Below are 18,789 nucleotides of genomic sequence, written 5' to 3'. Positions count from 1 at the left end.
TACATATAGAGTCGATTGGTACACGTTTACGATATGCCATTCGTAAAGTTGGAAAATACAGAGCCTGGTGAACCAGCCCATTGGTCCGTATAAACTAGTTTACTTAGTAGATTTTGTTTATCTTAAATGAAGTTTTTTTATCCCTTCTTTCTTTGTAAAAGCATGAGTAATTCGAACAGTGAATGTTCGTTATCAGTACCAATCGTTTTTAAAATGATCTTTTTTGTTTTTATATTTAACTCTCTGGCATTATTTTACTCTATTTAGGAACGCTTAGTAGCTGATATATATTTTTAATATCACTGTTGTTATGATTTGCATACGTTTACTCTTTCCAGACATACTTAATATAATGATGTATAAAATAGATACTTGTTACGGTGATTTACTATTTTTGATTCATGTATTACAAACTTAAATCTAATGCACTTTATTGATCGACCACAGTTTTTTCAAGGTCTGTTTAACGCCTTATGCAGCACATATGATGTAGTGTTGTCTTGGTTCTGTGTCATCAATACATGTATCTGTAGTCTTGTGTTTGAAAAGGGAATTTTTAATTGTCAATGATGAAATGTCTTTTGAAAAATTAACTGGTGTGGAAACTTGATATATCAACAAAAGCAACCATGATGCCTTTACAAGATATATTTTATACTGTTCCACATTAGGAGATAATACAATGTTATTACAGATTTTCCTTATCAATGTGCTCCATAATTAAAATGCATTTACGTGGTTTTCATCTAAGAGCAAACTTTAACGAGTACTTCATTAACATTGATATTATCCTTTCCCGGTGGTTACATCTTGTCTTACAAGATTTGAATAAAATTTACATATTGTACAAAATGTGATATGTAAGAAAGGATTGGTTAATGATTTCGACATAAATATGCACAAAATGTGCAACACATATTGTTGTGTCATAAAGAAACTAATATATCCTATATGGTTCTTTATTAAAACATTTATACGAAGCAAAAAAAAGTCTAAACAAATTACATCAATTACATTGTTTTTAAGTTTTTAAGTAAAACAGGTCAAAATTTGACAGATTGAAATCTATCTGACTAGGTGTTTTTTGAGATAATTAATTTGTTTGCATTTGAACATGTATAAACCGAAATTATTCCTCAACTGAGCAAATGTTTTAGTTCCGATGATATTTCTAAAGTCGGGTCTCACTGCTACACATACAATAGTTTACTTTTCAGAACACAGGTTTTGCAGAAAAATATATACAAAAGTATCACATATGCATGCCACAAGAAAACATCGTAAATCATTATCATCCACAAATACAATACGTTATTCCAAAGGATTATTAAGCATATGCCAAATTTTGTTTCCATCAAATATGTTTTCATTAGACATTACAAACACGTGCTTTCTGAGACCTCAATGTTAGTTTGTAATTTACTGAAATGGAAAGCATGAAATACATCAGGTGGATAGCAAAAGCAATCTTGAATATAAAGAAAAATAACTCTTTGATCTACAGTTCATAATTTAGGTAATTTTAAGGGCACTGCGTCAATAAAGAAAAACAACCTTGCATCATTACGAGTTTAACATTAAATTGTATGGATTAAATTGATTGAATGAAATTTATTCTGCCTGCATGGTTTTCTCATTGGTATTCTCAGTCTTTATCACTGAACGATCCTTGCAGATTCTTAAACAGTAGTACTATCAGCCTGTGAAACAGCCGAAAAAGGTGATTCTGTAACGACAGCTGCAAACCAAAAACTAAACATTGAAGTAGGTACAAATTAATAAAATTTATTTAATGTAGAAGGGACACTACAAAATCGATACCACGAGCACACGTTCAAGACAGTTAAAAGAGTACATCGCATATAAGCTAATTTATATTTGAACAAATTTTATTTCACCTTTTACCCTTCGGTAGAACTTTTGTGACTGATCTGAAACTTTTTTGGATTATACAGTTTTAGTTTCAAGTAATAAGACATATGTAGTTCATACAAGATATTGAATCTTAAGGACAGCCGAAGTCTATTTGAGTTTCAAACTGTATCCACGACACCCACCCTTGAAAGCGTATTCAACCTGGTAATATGTCACTGCCATGTTCCTGATCTTTACACCGACAGAAGCGTATTTGACAGGGGTTAGTTATTACCAGATTGTCAAACTGCGGAACATAATACTTTAAGTCTTTTAGCTCAGCACAATATGACTGTTGTCGCTGGTGGAGTTCAGGGTCTTTACCATTCCATGACACATATTTTTAAAACTGTTTTGCAAGTGATTTAGCGTTCTTAGTTTTAATTTTGTTATTTGAATTATTCTTTTCTTTTCAATGCTTTGTACAAAAAAAGTTCTAAAAAATGCAAATCGAGGGAAGAAACTTTTGCCGAGTGGTAAAACTGTCTCACTTTCATTATATAGTTACGCCGAGTATCAATTTAAAAAAAAGTGGTCGTGTGTTTCATGCTTTTATGGTCGTTAGATCGAGTTCTAATCTGACATTTTTTTACTATTTGATAGATCCTTAGAGTCATTCCTTTTATTTTCTTTTTTGAATTGAAAATGTTCCGTTATTAAGAGCGATGAAATAGGAAAACTCCCGAATACACTATAGTGGAGTGTTACTCGCAATGGTAAAAAAGATAGGCATATACGTTTTGGCATATACCACGGTTAAAGGTAATTTTCAATAGTTTTATGCATATAACCCGGAAGGTAAAAAAATACCTAAATTTTAAAATACACTTATCAACAAAAATGTGTTCAAATAAAAAAAAATATCTACACGAATGTTAAATGCATTCAAGTTCACGTAATATCTATAAATATGTGGTGTATGTCTACAAGATATTTTAATATCAAGGGCGTTAATAAAACAGCTCAATAAGAACTTGTATGATTGACTTCTTATTCATACAGATGGGGATTTTTTTTTCTTTGAATGAAAAAGAGGTATGTTGGACTTACTATTATCATGTATTAAGTAAATCTGTAATTGTATGAGTATTCGTCTGGGCAATAAGTTAGCTTTTGGCGAACATTGAAAATAAAAAAAAAGATTTCCTTTTTTTACAAATACAATTGTAAAAAAGCATGCTTAACTTATGACATTATACGAAAACATACATAAATATTCCGTTTTCACTACATTTTTTTTAATGTTTCATATGTAAATCCAAAACATCATACCGACATCATGTAACTAAAAACATGTCAAAAAATGGTCTACCAGCACGTGCCACATCGTCGTAGTAAATATTTCGTCCTAATCACGAAGGTCACAAAAATAATACCAAAAGGGTACATTTCTAAATGGTATGAAACGAAGACATTTGAAAATAGCATGTACTATATACATCAACTCTTCAGCTTATCTTATGTACCTCAAAATCAAAAATAAAATGTTCATTGTAAATTATAATTATCCTTTAGTTATATACATAATGGCAAAGTTTACAATTAAAAATGATTTAATACCTTCACATTTGTCACCTGTAAAACCAGCATTACATGTACAGGCATAAGAGGTATATGCACCAGTCATATGACATATTCCATTGTTGAAGCAAGGATTAGAGTCGCATAAGGTATCTGAAAAAAAAAATATATATATATATATATACAATGCGTAGTTCTCTTTTACCCTGCTTTATCATATATAACAAGATGGGAAGTACATATATATACCTATTATTTTTATAAATGCACTTGTTAACTATACGCTTTATTATATGTTTCATTTTATTGTAAAACAAAGCATAGAAACTCATTTCAAATACTTTCAAAGACAGACACATACAAAAATATATATTGAAATTATTTCTTATCAAGTTCGTCTTTCATTGACTTTCATCAAATTATGTATTCCCGGCCGTCTTATAGACCACCGCAAATAAGTGTATTACATGTTCAAATTTACCCAATACCACTATTGATACATGATATCCGTCATTTTAATATGAGTTTCGTTCACATGCAACTGCAGTTGTACATAAATATTTTCAGATATCAAGAGACAAACCGACCAAACCTTTTCTTGTTTTGTTTTGTTTTAGTTTTTTGTTTTAGTTTTGCTTTTGTTGTTTTTTTTTATTGTTTTTGTCTTTATTTTGTTTTGGTTTGTTTGTTTGTTTGTTTGTTTGTTTGTTTTGTTTTGTTTTGTTTTGTTTTTTTTTTTGGGGGGGCGCATTATTATTATATTTTTTGTTTGCTTTCGGTTTTTATTTCTTTGTATTAAATCAGTTCAACCTCTTATTCACGTTTTATTCGTGCTGCTTGTCTAAAATGTGCCCTTGAACAACTGACTATACAAACTAACGGGTATCTAGGAAATTCCTGTTGGTCAAATGATTCGACACATTCCAAAATTGGCACAGTTTCCATAGTAAATCAAACCACCACTCGTTCTGAAGATGGTTATGTCTTCCTATTACCTATTATTTCAATGCAACGTTTTGGGTGCCATTACAGTTCGTTTACTTACGTCGTAAAATATGTAGTTTCACATTATATTTACCCCCTTGTGTGGGACTATTTATCTGGTCTTACATGTCCTTACTAAAATCAACGATTGTCACCTTAAACCTCAAAATACAGTTGTGCCCTGTATGTGATTACATTTAATGATAAGTTTGGAAACATATATGGACTTTTTTTTGTCCAAAAGAAACAATTGAATATGAAAGTTCATAATGTCGACAGGTGTCTTTTAAAATATACTGATTATGAATATATATAATACATTCTAAAAACACTGCAAATGTCATGACAACAATGTCTCGAATGTATATCGAAGGTTTACATGTTCAATACAAACAAAAATAGAGAAAATAAAAAACGAAAACAAAAAACATTAGCGACAGCAGTTTTTGAGAAGGCAACATTGTCAATCACATGTACGCGTTACAAGTCATTTTCCCTTACGTTCACATATGACACCACTGCACCCGCTACGGCATTCACATCTAGTGCCATTTACTGTATTCCTGCAAATTCCACCGTTTAAACAAGGATTCGTTCTACATCTATTTTCTGTAATAAAATAAAGTAAATAAAACCGTTAACAAAAGTAAAACAAAACATTTTTTTTCTGTTAATTGATTCATTACAAGCAATTACTCTGTTGAATATATGTCCTAATATAATGTCCTTAATAGGACACAACTATGGTTGAATTTCGATTGATATCTGAGAAGCATGCGACTTATTGGGCGTGGCGTGTGTGTGTGTGTGAATTACTGCCCGCCTTAAATCATTTAAACAAATACACGTAACATTTCGATGTGTATCAGCTATTTGCATTCATTTCAGTAGGGTTAATGAACATGTAATTCATAACTGATGAAAATATTAAATGTTATGTTTTAGAAAAATTATATTGTGTTCCCTAAAAAATCACTTACACACGTACACGGTAGCACGTACGCCATCGTGTATGAAAACAAACAATAATAATTGTTTCTGAATAAAACGTTCCTGTCCAGGCATTGTCCACGTGTGACCATATATTGCAAACAATAAGTGCCATATCTAACATATTTCTACTTCATTTGCCCTCTCCTTCACTATAAATAATACAAAGCATTAGGTTACACTTAAGGCCATTTCAACTGACAACATAACGTGTACAGCCAAATATGAACAAATATGGCGGGTTTAGGGCTACCGTAATAGGTCACGAAAATGTCAAATGTACCGTAATTGTCCTATTAGTATCGATATAAATAACAGAAATTCAAGTTTATCATTGTTTCACCACGGGCTGACTATTTATGCCACACTATTGTACCCCAAGCGATAACAAAGGGTTAAATATCGGCAGAAATGATCAGCCCGTGGTAATCAATGATGGAATGGGGTTTCCGTGATTTATTTCTTAATTTACCGAATTGTTAAATACTATCGATCAAACAACTCAAATTCTCAGTTCATGTAAATAAAATGGATTGGATAAATTAAATATTACACATTAATTGCGTCTTCAAATACCTCAAGTATCAGTTGTGCACATCAATATTAATTACAATTGTCGTTTATAATTTGTGCCTGCTATGTAATTAGAAATACGTGTACTTCATCCATATTTAAAAAGTTCTTTACTTCGATCATCTCAATGAAATGTAATCAATTATAAAGTTACTTGATCTAAGAGAGATTGTTTGTTTGTTTGTTTGTTGGTTGGGGTTTAACGTCCGAGCAGCAATATTTCAGCTATATTCAGACGATGAACATGAAATTGATGATAGAATGAACATGAATTGATGAAATGAAAAAAGGGATGGGAAACAAGGACAATGGGGTCGACAAATTTTGATTGCCACTGGAAATAGGGAGAGGTGGGTAGGGTCGGGCAATTTAGCCTCCTGTGGCTGAGCCCTATGGTTCCTACTCCCGGAGAATACCACAGTAGGGTTCTTCAACGTGCGAGGAACGTGGCATCTTTCCCAACACGGTGCACCACTATGGTTTGCGGTCAGGTTTTCCGTATTATAGCCTGACAACTCCAGCATTTAAAACGCCAGGGGTACCCCATTCCACCACCTGGGGCACACATCCCAGTTGCTCTGTGGGCAGAGCGCCCTAGCCCCCGGCTAGGATTCTGAGCACTATTTAGTCGCCTTTTACGACAAGCTTAGCGCTGCTGCAGGCCTATTCATTTAATACCCGGACCTGCACGGGGCGATCTAAGAGAGAAGACATCACGTATAATTTTTAACAGGTTTATTACAATCTTACAAAACAAAATAAAAACTATGTACTTCTAAAAAAGGTCAAAGTTTTTAGCTATTTGACATTACGTGTCACATCCACGGATAAGAGATAAAACATACGAAGTTTTTGACGTCACAATAAACGCTTTTCACACGGTTGTAATACAAAAGCAATCAGGAAGCATAACGTTCTTTATTCAAACTAGAATCAAGCAACACCATAGTGCAAAACTGTGAAATGTCAAATTTTGTCAGGGACTCTTATAGTTGTTATATTCTAACGTTAAATCTGATTTAACTTAAGCCATTTGAATTTAAAAGTAGTTCTGTCTAAACTAGTATGCAGTTTACCAAAGTTCTGTAAATTTGATACTTAAAGTGTCGGTGGGAATTTTTTTTCTCAAATTTTTCAGGTTCGGTTTAGGTTTCAATGTACATAAATATGACATTGTTAAGTACAGAAAAAAAACTTCTGTGCAACTTTGTACATATTCATTTTTTTTTACGAACATGCTCCCAGCTCTTAGTGGAGTCCGAGTTGCTCATTAGTTTTTGTAACTTTGTATGTATGATTTCAATTACTTCATATTTTTGGTTGTGAATGTCTGTTTTCCATATCTGGTCTTCTGGTCTTTGATCTTGGATTACATTTTAGCAGGTGCTAAAGGGATGTTGCCACAGATGAAAGGAAAGTTAACAATTCAGAATGAAAAGTCATCATGTTGTCGTAAAGGTTGCTCCTCTTTGGGGTAGATGCGATGTATCGAATCCCCAAAATTAGGATTGTTTAAAGATAATACGTCATCGATACAGCGAAAATTGTTATTAAAGATTGAAAATGTTGTATGGTTTTGCCTGTAACACAGTTTTTGTATACGAATTTTTATATTACACAAGAAAAGGGAAACATTTAGATTTCCGTGTTTGTTTTTTTCCTTCTTTTTTTTTTTTTTTTTTTTCGTTTTTTTTTTCTTTGCATGTATGTTTTCATTTGTGTATGTATAAAATAAATTGACTTTCTATTGTGGGACATTTTTTTTTTTTTTTTTTTTTTTTTTTTTCGCCTATTGATTTTTAATTTAGAATTTCTAGAATTTAATTCTACTGGGAGTAAATTTATTTGTATAGATAGAATCTGTTGTAAATGATGTTGTATTGCGTTCTATTTAATAAAACATATTCTTTAGATACAAATACTAGTTCATCATTATTATTTAATATTTATTATTCCGAGTGATGGAAATGATACTGTGTTATAATAACTTTGCCCAGTTAATCATACATCACCATGTTAAGAAAACATTCAATGAAAATTACAAATTCCCATTTGAAAAATCAACATTTAGAATATCTCAGGGTAAAAATATGACAGTTTTTTTTTTTTTTTTTTTTTTTTTTTTTTTTTACGATAATTGAATCCTTCTGTGCAGGACACCAATAGCAAAAAAAAACTTTTCTCGTGTGTTTGCTGGATCTTTCTATATACTAATAGTTGCAATCCGTAACCAACCATGAATCAGTCAGTGATTAGTCATTGATCAGTCAAACGGAATCGTTAAGCCGATGACTTTTCTTTCCGTATTTTTCAACTGCTGATTGGTTATTTTCATTAACATTTGTTGGTTTTTGTTCAAGGGTAATCAAAGGAATCTAGGTTATAGCGGTAATCAAAAGAATGTTATCCAGGGACAAAGAGCAGACATGGAAAACAGACATATACAACAAAGAGCATAAAGTAACTTAAATCATACGTATAAAGTAATAAAAGCAAGTGAGCAACTCGGACTCCACTAAAAACTGGGAGCATGGACCAGGTGCACCGGTAGGTAAGCGTCCTCTGCTTTTCTAGAAACATCCACCCAGTTGCTCATAAAAAGTCAAGTCCGGGGTAGACAAACGAGGAAAGGAAAACTATGACACGTTAAATAAGTCAGTTTTCATGGTGCAGATGGATACACCATAACGATCCACGAGTTTAAAACATCTGTAGTGATGACTTCAATCTTGTAGCAACATAACCCTGTTCCAGAGGCCTATTCGAGTTATAGCGCGATACAAAACGTCTGCGTAGTTTCGACAAGCTCTGGCAAAACGTATGAGTTGTGATATGAACACTCCATACGCAAGTGCTGAAGGAATGTTGCCACAGATGAAAAGAAAGTTGACAATTTTGAATGAAAATCATCACGTTTGTCGTAAAGTGTGGTCAATAATTCTCAAGAAATGGAAAACGAGATTTAAATCTTTTAAAGTAAATTCCAGTATACTATATTAGTTCATGAAACATGAAATTCGCATGAATTAATACCCGTATTGTCATCACAAAACCGCGATCAGATCGGTCATCGACCCGTCAGGGATCGATGAACAGTCGTTCATTGATATGTCAAGTAGTTGCGTTGATCGGTTGAGAGTTTAACAAAAATATAAGAAGAATAATAAACAAACTTACCAACAGGAAAACAGACATAATAGTCATAAGAAGCCACAACACACTCCTCAAACTCATCACATGGGTTTGGTAAGCATTGGTTTTGTTCCTGAAATAAGAGAAAAAGTCACAACTTCAAATTAAGAGTTAAAAAATCAGATATCAAATAAAATTTACTGAAGGTTTTGCAAAATGATCCAAAGTAAACCGACGACGAAGACAGGGTGATATCATTATACAACCGGAAAAATGTTTGCAGTCGTATAAAAGAGATATAAATAAAATAAGAAAAATTACTTCATAGTGAAAGCCTTTCATGAAGTCTGCACAAACATTACATGTATGGGTTATTTAAAGACAGAGTGGACTATATTTTTATTATTGGCTCTTGTCCATGTCTATATTTGCCGATTGTGTAGTTTTCAGAATGATTCGGAATTCATTATGCATTAGGGTAAGAACTATCAATCATTGTCTCAGACAGAATATTCTTATAAGATGATACAAAATGCCAACTTAACATTATGAAATGTTATGAAAACAATATCTGGATGATTAAAGTACATTTTCTTATTTTGCAATGTATTTGACATGAACATTAAATGTATTAAGGAAAATCCACAATATCAAATTTCCTGTACCGTTTGACATGTGCATAGACAAAATCACTTCACATATTTTTCTCACTTTCTCATGGACAACATCTGAATTAAGAAAGTGAAATTTGTGACTGATTGTACTGAAAACTCTTATGAATAGAAACTTTACCTCAATCCATGTGATTATTTCACAAAAAGATATGTTAAATTTACCGTGAAAATCACGTAAATATCATGTGAAAGAATCACGCTTTTCATGTAAAGCTCGGTTCATGAGGATCTGTGTGCAATGACTGATATTTGCCTATATGCATTTATTATATCCCTTATTGTTTGTTTGTTTGTTTGTTGGGGTTTAACGTCCGAGCAATATTTCAGCTATATTCAGACGATGAACATGAAATTGATGATAAAATGACCATGAAATGATGATGAAATGAAAAAGGGATGGGAAACAAGGACAAAGGGGTCGACAAATTTTGATTGCCACTGGAAATAGGGAAAGGTGGGTAAGGTCGGGTAATTTAGCCTCCTGTGGCGGAGCCCTGTGGTTCCTACTCCGGGATAATACCACAGTAGGGTTCTTCAACGTGCGAGGTACGTGGCATCTTTCCCAACACGGTGCACCACTATGGTTTGGGGTCAGGTTTTCCGTATTATAGCCTAACAACCCCAGCATGTAACACGCCAGGTGTACCCCCATTCCACCCCCTGGGGCACACATTCCAGTTGCTCTGTGGGCAGGGCGCCCTAGCCTCCGGCTAGGTTTCTGAGCACTATTAAGTCGTCTTTTACGACAAGCTCAGCGCTCAGACCTATTTTTTACCACCCGGACCTGCACGGGGCATTATATCCCTTATTAATGTAGAGTACACATTACCAGTATTTCACTACGAACAACACTGGAAAACTTCTTCATTAATTTACAAAGATAATATGATAGCATTGCTTACACTATTAATAATTGATAAGCTGACTTAAAATAATGCTGGCCAGACTTTGTAATCAGTTTTGCTCTGTTTAAATGATTACATCATTATATGAAAAATATATAATAAAACGTGTTCAGAAAGATAAATAAATGAATATACGATTCGAATGGCGATTAAAAAGAACAGAATTAAATGATATAGAATTGAAAAGGCCACACAAAACAAAATACACGAAATAACCAAATAATACGTGCATAGAAGCAAAAATTAATATGCAACCCGGACACCACTTACAAAACCCAGGTGCATGGACAAGGTGCACTAGTAAGGTAATCCTGCTCAGAGTTTCTGAAAAAAAAACACCCGCCGAAATGCTAATAGATTGTCACGCCCGGGATAGGAGAAAGAAAGAATCACAATGGGTAATATAACGAGAAAAAAGGTATTGTGAATATGTCAATGTGACAACAACCAAACCTAAATAAGAATGCCTAATGCCACCAATTGATCTTCAATGAACGCCGACGAAACCTTGACAACGCAGGGCAGGCTGCATATGTCCCGTAAGCAGCATTATACACAAGTACAGCGAAAAATTTGCCCCTATATTCTCAAGTAACATAAAAAATACACTAAAGGTGAAAACGAAACAAGACATACAGGTTCCCAAAATTTGTGACTTTGGACAGGAGCACATAATTATACACACCTAAAAATCAGTTCAAATAAGACCGAGTCTTTTGTTATACCTGAAATAAAGAAACTGAATATAAATTGCACAAATGTACAAACTAAGAATTACTAACAGGTTAACTGACATGCCAGCTCTAGACTATTTTAAACCTACAAAAAGTTATGTTCACATCGTATGTAAAATCAAACCAATTCTTTTCATGCGGGGTTAAGAACCACGGTACACCATAAGTCATAAAATCAAGACGAAACCAATATTATGCCAAAAACTGTTTTTATATATAGTTATTAATTTCTAGGTGAAAACCCTTTGAAAGAATCAATGTTTATACCAAAAAATGCAATCCTTAACTATTTGACAGTAATATCATAAATATCCCGTACGAATGAGCCTATTCAACGGTTTAGTTAACTTATCGGGTGAGTATCGAGCTTTCGGTAATTTATGTAGAATATTTCCGTAAAAAATGGGTGAAGGTTACCAACACATAGTAATCCTTCACAAATAAACCTGTATTCGAGAATAGTACCTTGTATCATTTAAAACAAATTGTGAATGTTTTTACAAGTTTATGATATCGAAAATCTGAATGTAGTAATTTCTCGGTTATATAAAGATTCTTTTCGTTCAATTCTGCAACATCGTTATAAATACGAACAAATATAACCTGTTGGTACATGTAAACAACAACTGAAGGGGACAAGGAGGCGTCACCATCTAAAATAGGGAAAAAATATCATCCCTTTTATCGTAAAGTTTAGTGTTACGTTTACCACTATTGATATTAATACTAAGATAAAGAAACCTACACTCGTTATTATACATATTATACTTTATTCAAATACAGTTCTACAGGAATATTAGTTAGTACAAATATTGAAGTCATCATTGTTAAGAGCTAAAATATCGTCTAAATATCTAAAGGTGTTACGATATTTTTTCTACAAAATGTTGCTTGGGTCTTTATTTTTCATAGCCATAAACTGTGATTCAGAAAGAAGTCCACAATAACTTTTTACTAATAATTATAATTCACAATTAAGACCAACATCACACATTTGGGACCATCTTCTTTATAGAATAGGATCATCTCATTTTTGCACTTTTGCTCTTATTCACTAATGCCCGTCGTTTAGTAACACTTTAGATTCGTGATATATTGGAACCTCTTTGCAACGGTATAGGGGTAATATACACTTAATGGGAGCTAAAACTATCATCTATGTTGTAAAAACAGCAGAAATGTTCAAAAGATTTCATGATATATAAATATTAGGAAAATAAGCGCTTTGTAAATAACGTTACTTTTATTTATTGGAATGATGTCTCATATAACAAAAACTATGAAAATTGCTCTAAATTGTCGCCTTTGTGCAATTGTACATTCAGAGAACTTTGTCAACATCCAGGAAACATATCAGAAACTATGTATTACTGAATGGATTCAATACATAAAAAGTTGGGTATTTTTAGGTGTGGACACCATTTTCATGTTTGATATCCGACAATCACAAACAGGTGGTAAAAAAAAAACAAAATTTATAGAAATTGAGAATTTGGTTTACTTCAAGCAAATATTTTGACACTTTAGGACACATATATTTAACAAATCCCACATTTTCAATATTTCATTGATTCAAGTTTCCAAATATCAGCAAAAAAGTATCGAAACGTCTGGAGTGGGATGATTACAATACATCAAAATAAAAACAAAATGGCATAAACATAAACACATGAAACAGAGACGGTCACTTTGTTAAAGAGAAATCAAGGGAACCATGGTTATAGCGGTAATCAAAGAGTAATCAAGGGAACCAAGGTTATAGCGGTAATCAAAAGAATGTAATCCAGGGACAAAGACCAGACATGGAAAACAGACATATACAATACAACACTTTCAACCCACTTTATGATAAAATTCCAGGTAAGGTACTTAATAAGGGTAAGGGCCCTTAATGTCTTTTTTCTTTTATTTTAACAAAAGAGTTATACTCAAAATGATGATTTTATTAATTAGTGTTTTATAAATAATTGGCTAAAATTGTCTTAAATTGAATTAATTTAAATTGACGGTTACATTTGTATATATAGAAAGTTTGATGACACATCTTTGGACGTATATTGTATTCTTTGAGTTTTAACGGTATGACTCCATAAACACCTATCATTATTTCTCTTAAAATGCCTGTAAATGTATCCACTTGGTTTTGAGATTATTTGTCTTTTTTCTTTTCTGTAATTGTATTACAAAATAGCACTATATCCCTAGATTGTTGAAAAACTTTTCAATTAAAACACACCGAACAACATTCTCCATCTTCCCCATCCCCCTTTTTACATTAAAAATCCCATTTACTTTGGAATCTCCGTCGCAGTGCTAAATCTTAAATCCCCGTTATCGACTTTCAAGTTCCCATTTTCATTCCGCATATTCATTTACCTGAAAATGGATAGTTTTCCCTAAACAAGTACCGTAAACTCAACTTTACCATTTTCCAGTCAGCTATTTCTGAATAGAAGGAATAGTCCAATTCCAACTTCACATCACCAGGATTAGTTGACAGCAGTTCACATATATAGTCCGTTTTATAATTTACAGCATCGCATCCTTTATGGTATAAACACTCTTTAATACATAACTTTGGTCCAATGGAATACACCTCTTTCATGACAAACGAATTTCTATAAATATTTGGCTCGTAGTCGCCTCCTGAAATAAGTGTCTTATTTGCTAGGCATTGCGATGCTTCCGTGATCTTACATAATATAAGTGCCAACGTTAGAGGAATGTTAAACCGCCAGTGAAACATTTTTTGACAATTTAAATTAATATTATATATTGAAAGAAAAAAGTAGATCAAATTTCCTCAAAACTGTCTGTATTTTTTTTGCAAATACAGCCGATAGATGCGATTTTCTCTATTTAACTATTTTCAATACACTACTGTTAGGCGCGAGTATAATAATTTATCTTATGTTTTGGTGAAATGAATATTCCCTTGATATAAAACTATTAAATACGTTTTTCCTCTCAGGACATACAATTGTAAACATGAAACTACACCCTTATTCAACTTGTAAACTATTTCCTACCAAATACAGTTTAGACCTAACAAAATCATATTTTAAGCCAATTTTTAAATTACTTGTAACTTAACTCTGATATTGATCAGTCATTTCTCGGTAACTGGATTATTTTATTTTAACATATTTAGATTGATTTTGAATTTTATTTAATCGGAAATGGAAAATTTAATCCAATTCATGTTTTAGGAGTATTGAACAAATGCAAATTCAATTTTAATATAAGTACATACAACAAAATATCTGAAGCTTTAATTCAAAGTTTGAAACTATTGTGTTTAATATATCGAGTTACGATCACGACTTCATAGCAACAACGAATATTTCAGTATGCATATCACTGTGTTCGATACGTATAAAGTAACCCTTATTGACATTTTTTTTTAAATCCTCAAGGGTTGAGTGGTATAACGCAGTTTTGTATATTTTGCAATTAATCAGTAGTTTCGTTGTCAATTTAGAAACAATGGTAATGTACTAATTCAAATCATCTTGAACTCACGGCTAGTCTTTGTGAACCCTTGGGGTGAAACGGTAACTTGATGTTCAGGTTATGGACATTTTCAAGGCAGAATGGCAACAGAGCCTTAGATGCCGAAAAAAATGGACAAATCTAACAAAAGAAAAAAAAGATTGCATGAATATGATTTTTATCACGGAATGTCACATACATTTAAATAATACATCAGTTTCAACTTTGAATGATATTTACCAGACGATTACACATGCTTAGGATAGAGCATACTACATTAAATTTAAATGCAATGATTCGGTTGGAACTTTTGCAAATATAAGATTTTATGGTCAAATCCTTAGTGTACATACGTGGTAATTCATTTTAAAATTTAAAGAAAGCTATGAATAATGATCCAGACATTTTTTAAGGCAACGCCCCTTTTTTATAACCACATCTTCGGGCAAAGGACGACATCTTGATCTATCAGGACAACGGATTTTTTATGGTATTCAAGTTATTGTTTAATATCATTTTTCTTATAGTATGTTAAAGTCGTACGTTTTTTCTTTTTACAGAAAAAGACAAAGGTAACACCTTTAGCTTGATAAGCCTAATAATAGATACCAAAAGTTTGTTGCTTTTGATGAAACAACTTTGACTCCGAAAAATAGAGAAACGAAACAAATTTTGGTGAAGACCTGTCCGACAAGACAACCAACAACACAAAATCTATCGGCAAAATATGGCTTTTCCCACCAAAAAACGATATAATTAACAGATGAGCTGATCAACATTATTTCAAATGTTATTTTGCAGCATCGAAAAGAAGGCTTCCTCGCATGTTATATTATCTGTAACAAAAGAAACAAAATGCAGTATATACACATATAGCAAACCATAATTATGCATGCTCTTCCAGGTATCGTTAGGATTTGAATATTTTGTTACACAAGCAACAGTTAATGTTTCCTTCATTATTTTGACAAATGCCATCATGCCTCCTAGAATTTCGGATACAGGATAACATTTTGTGACATCTCTAACAATAATATATAGACGTTCCCGCAGCCTGTGCGTCCATGTCATTTCTATAGTTGATCTCTTTCCCACGCATGTCGCATATTAATATTCTTCTTTACGCACTCTCATATGATGCTTTACTAAAACATGTCGATGTAACAAAAATGTCGTTTTGTGATCGTACACAATAGCGGACGGTCTTAAACGAACATTTACATATTAGATCTTGAATAATGTAGCGGAATTTAAATAAACAAGCAACACCTTTATTTACCTATTACTATAATAAACACTGCACTATGCAGACTTAAGTTGCAATGTATTGTTGTTATTGTCAGGTGATACTCCTTAACACCACAAGGACACGGCTTCATTATATAGCTGAAAGAAATCAGTGCAGATGATATAAGCATCTAATGCATTGCAATCTGTGCGAACATGACATTTAATCGTTTGTTATTACATTCACTTTATCTACCAAAAACACACACAGAAATCCTAGGTGGTATCATAAAATATAATTTATATTTGCTGTCACTGATTATCCTAATTCGGAAATGTGTTTACGTCCTAAATACCCAATTTCTTATCCTAAGTCAGAAAAGTCAACTATTGGGTTGATGGACGTGATTCCAAATCAAAGCACTGGCGTTTAATGCAGTCATATCACAGGGACTTGGTGAGTATTTTTAGTACCATACATGCACGCTAGGCAATGGAAACCTCGGAAAAAACCTAAAGGGAATTTACAAGTTGCCTACCGCCTTTTTTTCAAATTGAGTTTTTTCTCGCTATTTGACTAATTTCTGGTCGCCAAAATCGAGTTGATATATTCTATTTCTGCAATAAACCAACACTACACTCTAAACTTCTCTTTAAACATCGATTTACCCAGTTTTTCCACCAGATTCCAGATGACGGACCACTACTATGACCGGAAGTGGAAGAAATCATTGGAAAATGTCTAGATGCATCCAGTTCAAGAGAAGAACACCATCGGTAAGTACAGAAAGACAACTCCGCAGTAAATGATTTTGGTGGGAAATACAAAGTGACAAAATACACAGTGAAAAAGTAGACAACTTTCAACAACATGCAAAATGACTGTATAACAGTGTCTTGGTATGATTTTGTTAATTTTATCAAATATAATGAAGCCATAAAAGATTAAATTAACAGAAGTAAACCAGTGGGAAAAAATATTGCACCCCCCTTTTCAAAAAAATACAAATACTTCTGTGAAATAAATTATAGCAAATGTATCCTGCTACCTCAGGCCGAATATGAAATATTATGTATCCTTCTTATCCATAATTGTTAAACTTATCACTTGTCATTCATATGTTTATTGCTCCTACTCCCCCCAAACACACAGACAGTAAAAAGTTCCTCTCTAAGGCCATATAAAATTCACTTTCATATTTTTATATTCTTATATTTTGTTAATCCACAGAAGGTGATGCAAGCATACATGTACCTACATGTATACATAGAACCGGAGCTGCTTACCCTTATGAACTAGCTATATTCCCCTACTGGAGTTAGTGTGATGAAATTGCCTATTTTCTGCAAGCGCCCTTGTAAATTGTATCATTCATACTAGGACTGCGCTATTGATCAACCTGCATTATGGTTTTCGTTCTGTGTGGGTGACAAGTTTCATGCAATTTTTGAAGGAGTGGGTGTAAATACTGTAAATTCAGAATTTTTTTGTGAGTTTTTATTAATTCGAAAAATGTGACTAGGCACGAATCAAAATAATTAGAACTAGCATTCTAAATTCAAGTCCATAATATTCAATGTATAGTTCTGTGGAATTGCATTATTTTGTATCGCATTTGCTTCCATCATTCAAGAATTTTAATAATAAGTACTCACAAAAAATTCTGAAATTACAGTATTTATGCAATTGTTATTCTGATGTGTAATAAAATTCATATATAATTAAGGACAGAAAACTTTTTTTCTGATATGTTATGACAGATCAAGATTTATTTTTTTTTCAAAACCTGTAAACCTTATTTGCTTCAGAATCAAATGACTGTCCCAGCTTATATTTTAAAAATGAGATGATATTCAGTCATGCAGTTGAAACAAACCATTCCATAGTAAGAAAAAATAAGGAAAACATGTACATTAAAGGTTGTTTTAATCAATCACTCTCATTTTCCATTTCCTGTTTACAATTGTGACAAAACCATTCGTCATTTAAATCATCAAGATTTTCAATTTTTAAACAATCCCCATGAAACCAGGTGTCACATCTGTCACATCCTACAGAATCTGTGCTAGCATCATTTTGGCAAATACCACAAGGCCATTTTACAGCTTTTTACACTTTTTTCCCTTTCCTTTCCCCTTTACACCCGTCCGTTTCTTTCTTTTTACAGTCTTCTGAACTACTGGTTCATCAGATTGTTCTATACAAGTAGCAGGGATTCTTTCATTTCACTTTCTATTTTTACAGACCTTGGTCACTAGGACCAATACTGGTACAAGGGAGATCACTAGATTTACCATCTAATTCTATACATGTAATGACAGTGTCACTATCACATAAGAAATTAGATTGCAAGATTGCATTACTCCCTATTATTGCAGGTCTTAATAAATTACTGATACAAGTTTTGGTGCCAACAAATTTGTTTCCCTGAACATTATAAGCCTTACATAGAAGATTAAGTTCCTGTTTTTTTAAATTATTTTCCAAGAAACAGTTATCTTGTATAAGTTCTGACTGACGTATTTTGTGGGAGGCTGATTTGTTCTCACTCTTATCAGCTATTAAGGTGCTCATATTGCAAGGATTTAGCCTTTTACCTTCTGTCCTCATTTTTATTTGCTTTCTTGTTGCTTCAAGTTTTT

At 32.7% G+C, this 18,789-nt stretch overlaps 1 protein-coding gene across 1 annotated transcript; it reads right to left on the bottom strand.

Annotated features, from left to right (window-relative positions):
• Nucleotides 1-943: 943 nt before the first annotated feature.
• LOC148598791 (uncharacterized) lies at nucleotides 944-14,476 on the bottom strand. The gene is made up of 5 exons (XM_088561312.1): nucleotides 13,853-14,476; nucleotides 9,160-9,247; nucleotides 4,921-5,028; nucleotides 3,475-3,588; nucleotides 944-1,738 (listed from the first exon to the last, which is right to left on the bottom strand). The coding sequence occupies exons 1-5, from the start codon at nucleotides 14,171-14,173 to the stop codon at nucleotides 1,680-1,682; spliced, it is 690 nt and encodes a 229-aa protein (XP_088417438.1). The 5' UTR covers nucleotides 14,174-14,476; the 3' UTR covers nucleotides 944-1,679.
• Between the last annotated feature and the right edge of the window lie 4,313 nt (nucleotides 14,477-18,789).

Source organism: Perna viridis, chromosome 14, assembly GCF_037379345.1.
Source record: "Perna viridis isolate PV_CMFRI_1.1 ecotype Kerala chromosome 14, ASM3737934v1, whole genome shotgun sequence".
Lineage (NCBI taxonomy): Eukaryota > Metazoa > Mollusca > Bivalvia > Mytilida > Mytilidae > Perna > Perna viridis.
The sequence above is the reverse complement of the archived record's forward strand: the minus strand, read 5'-3'. Positions and strand labels throughout refer to the sequence as shown.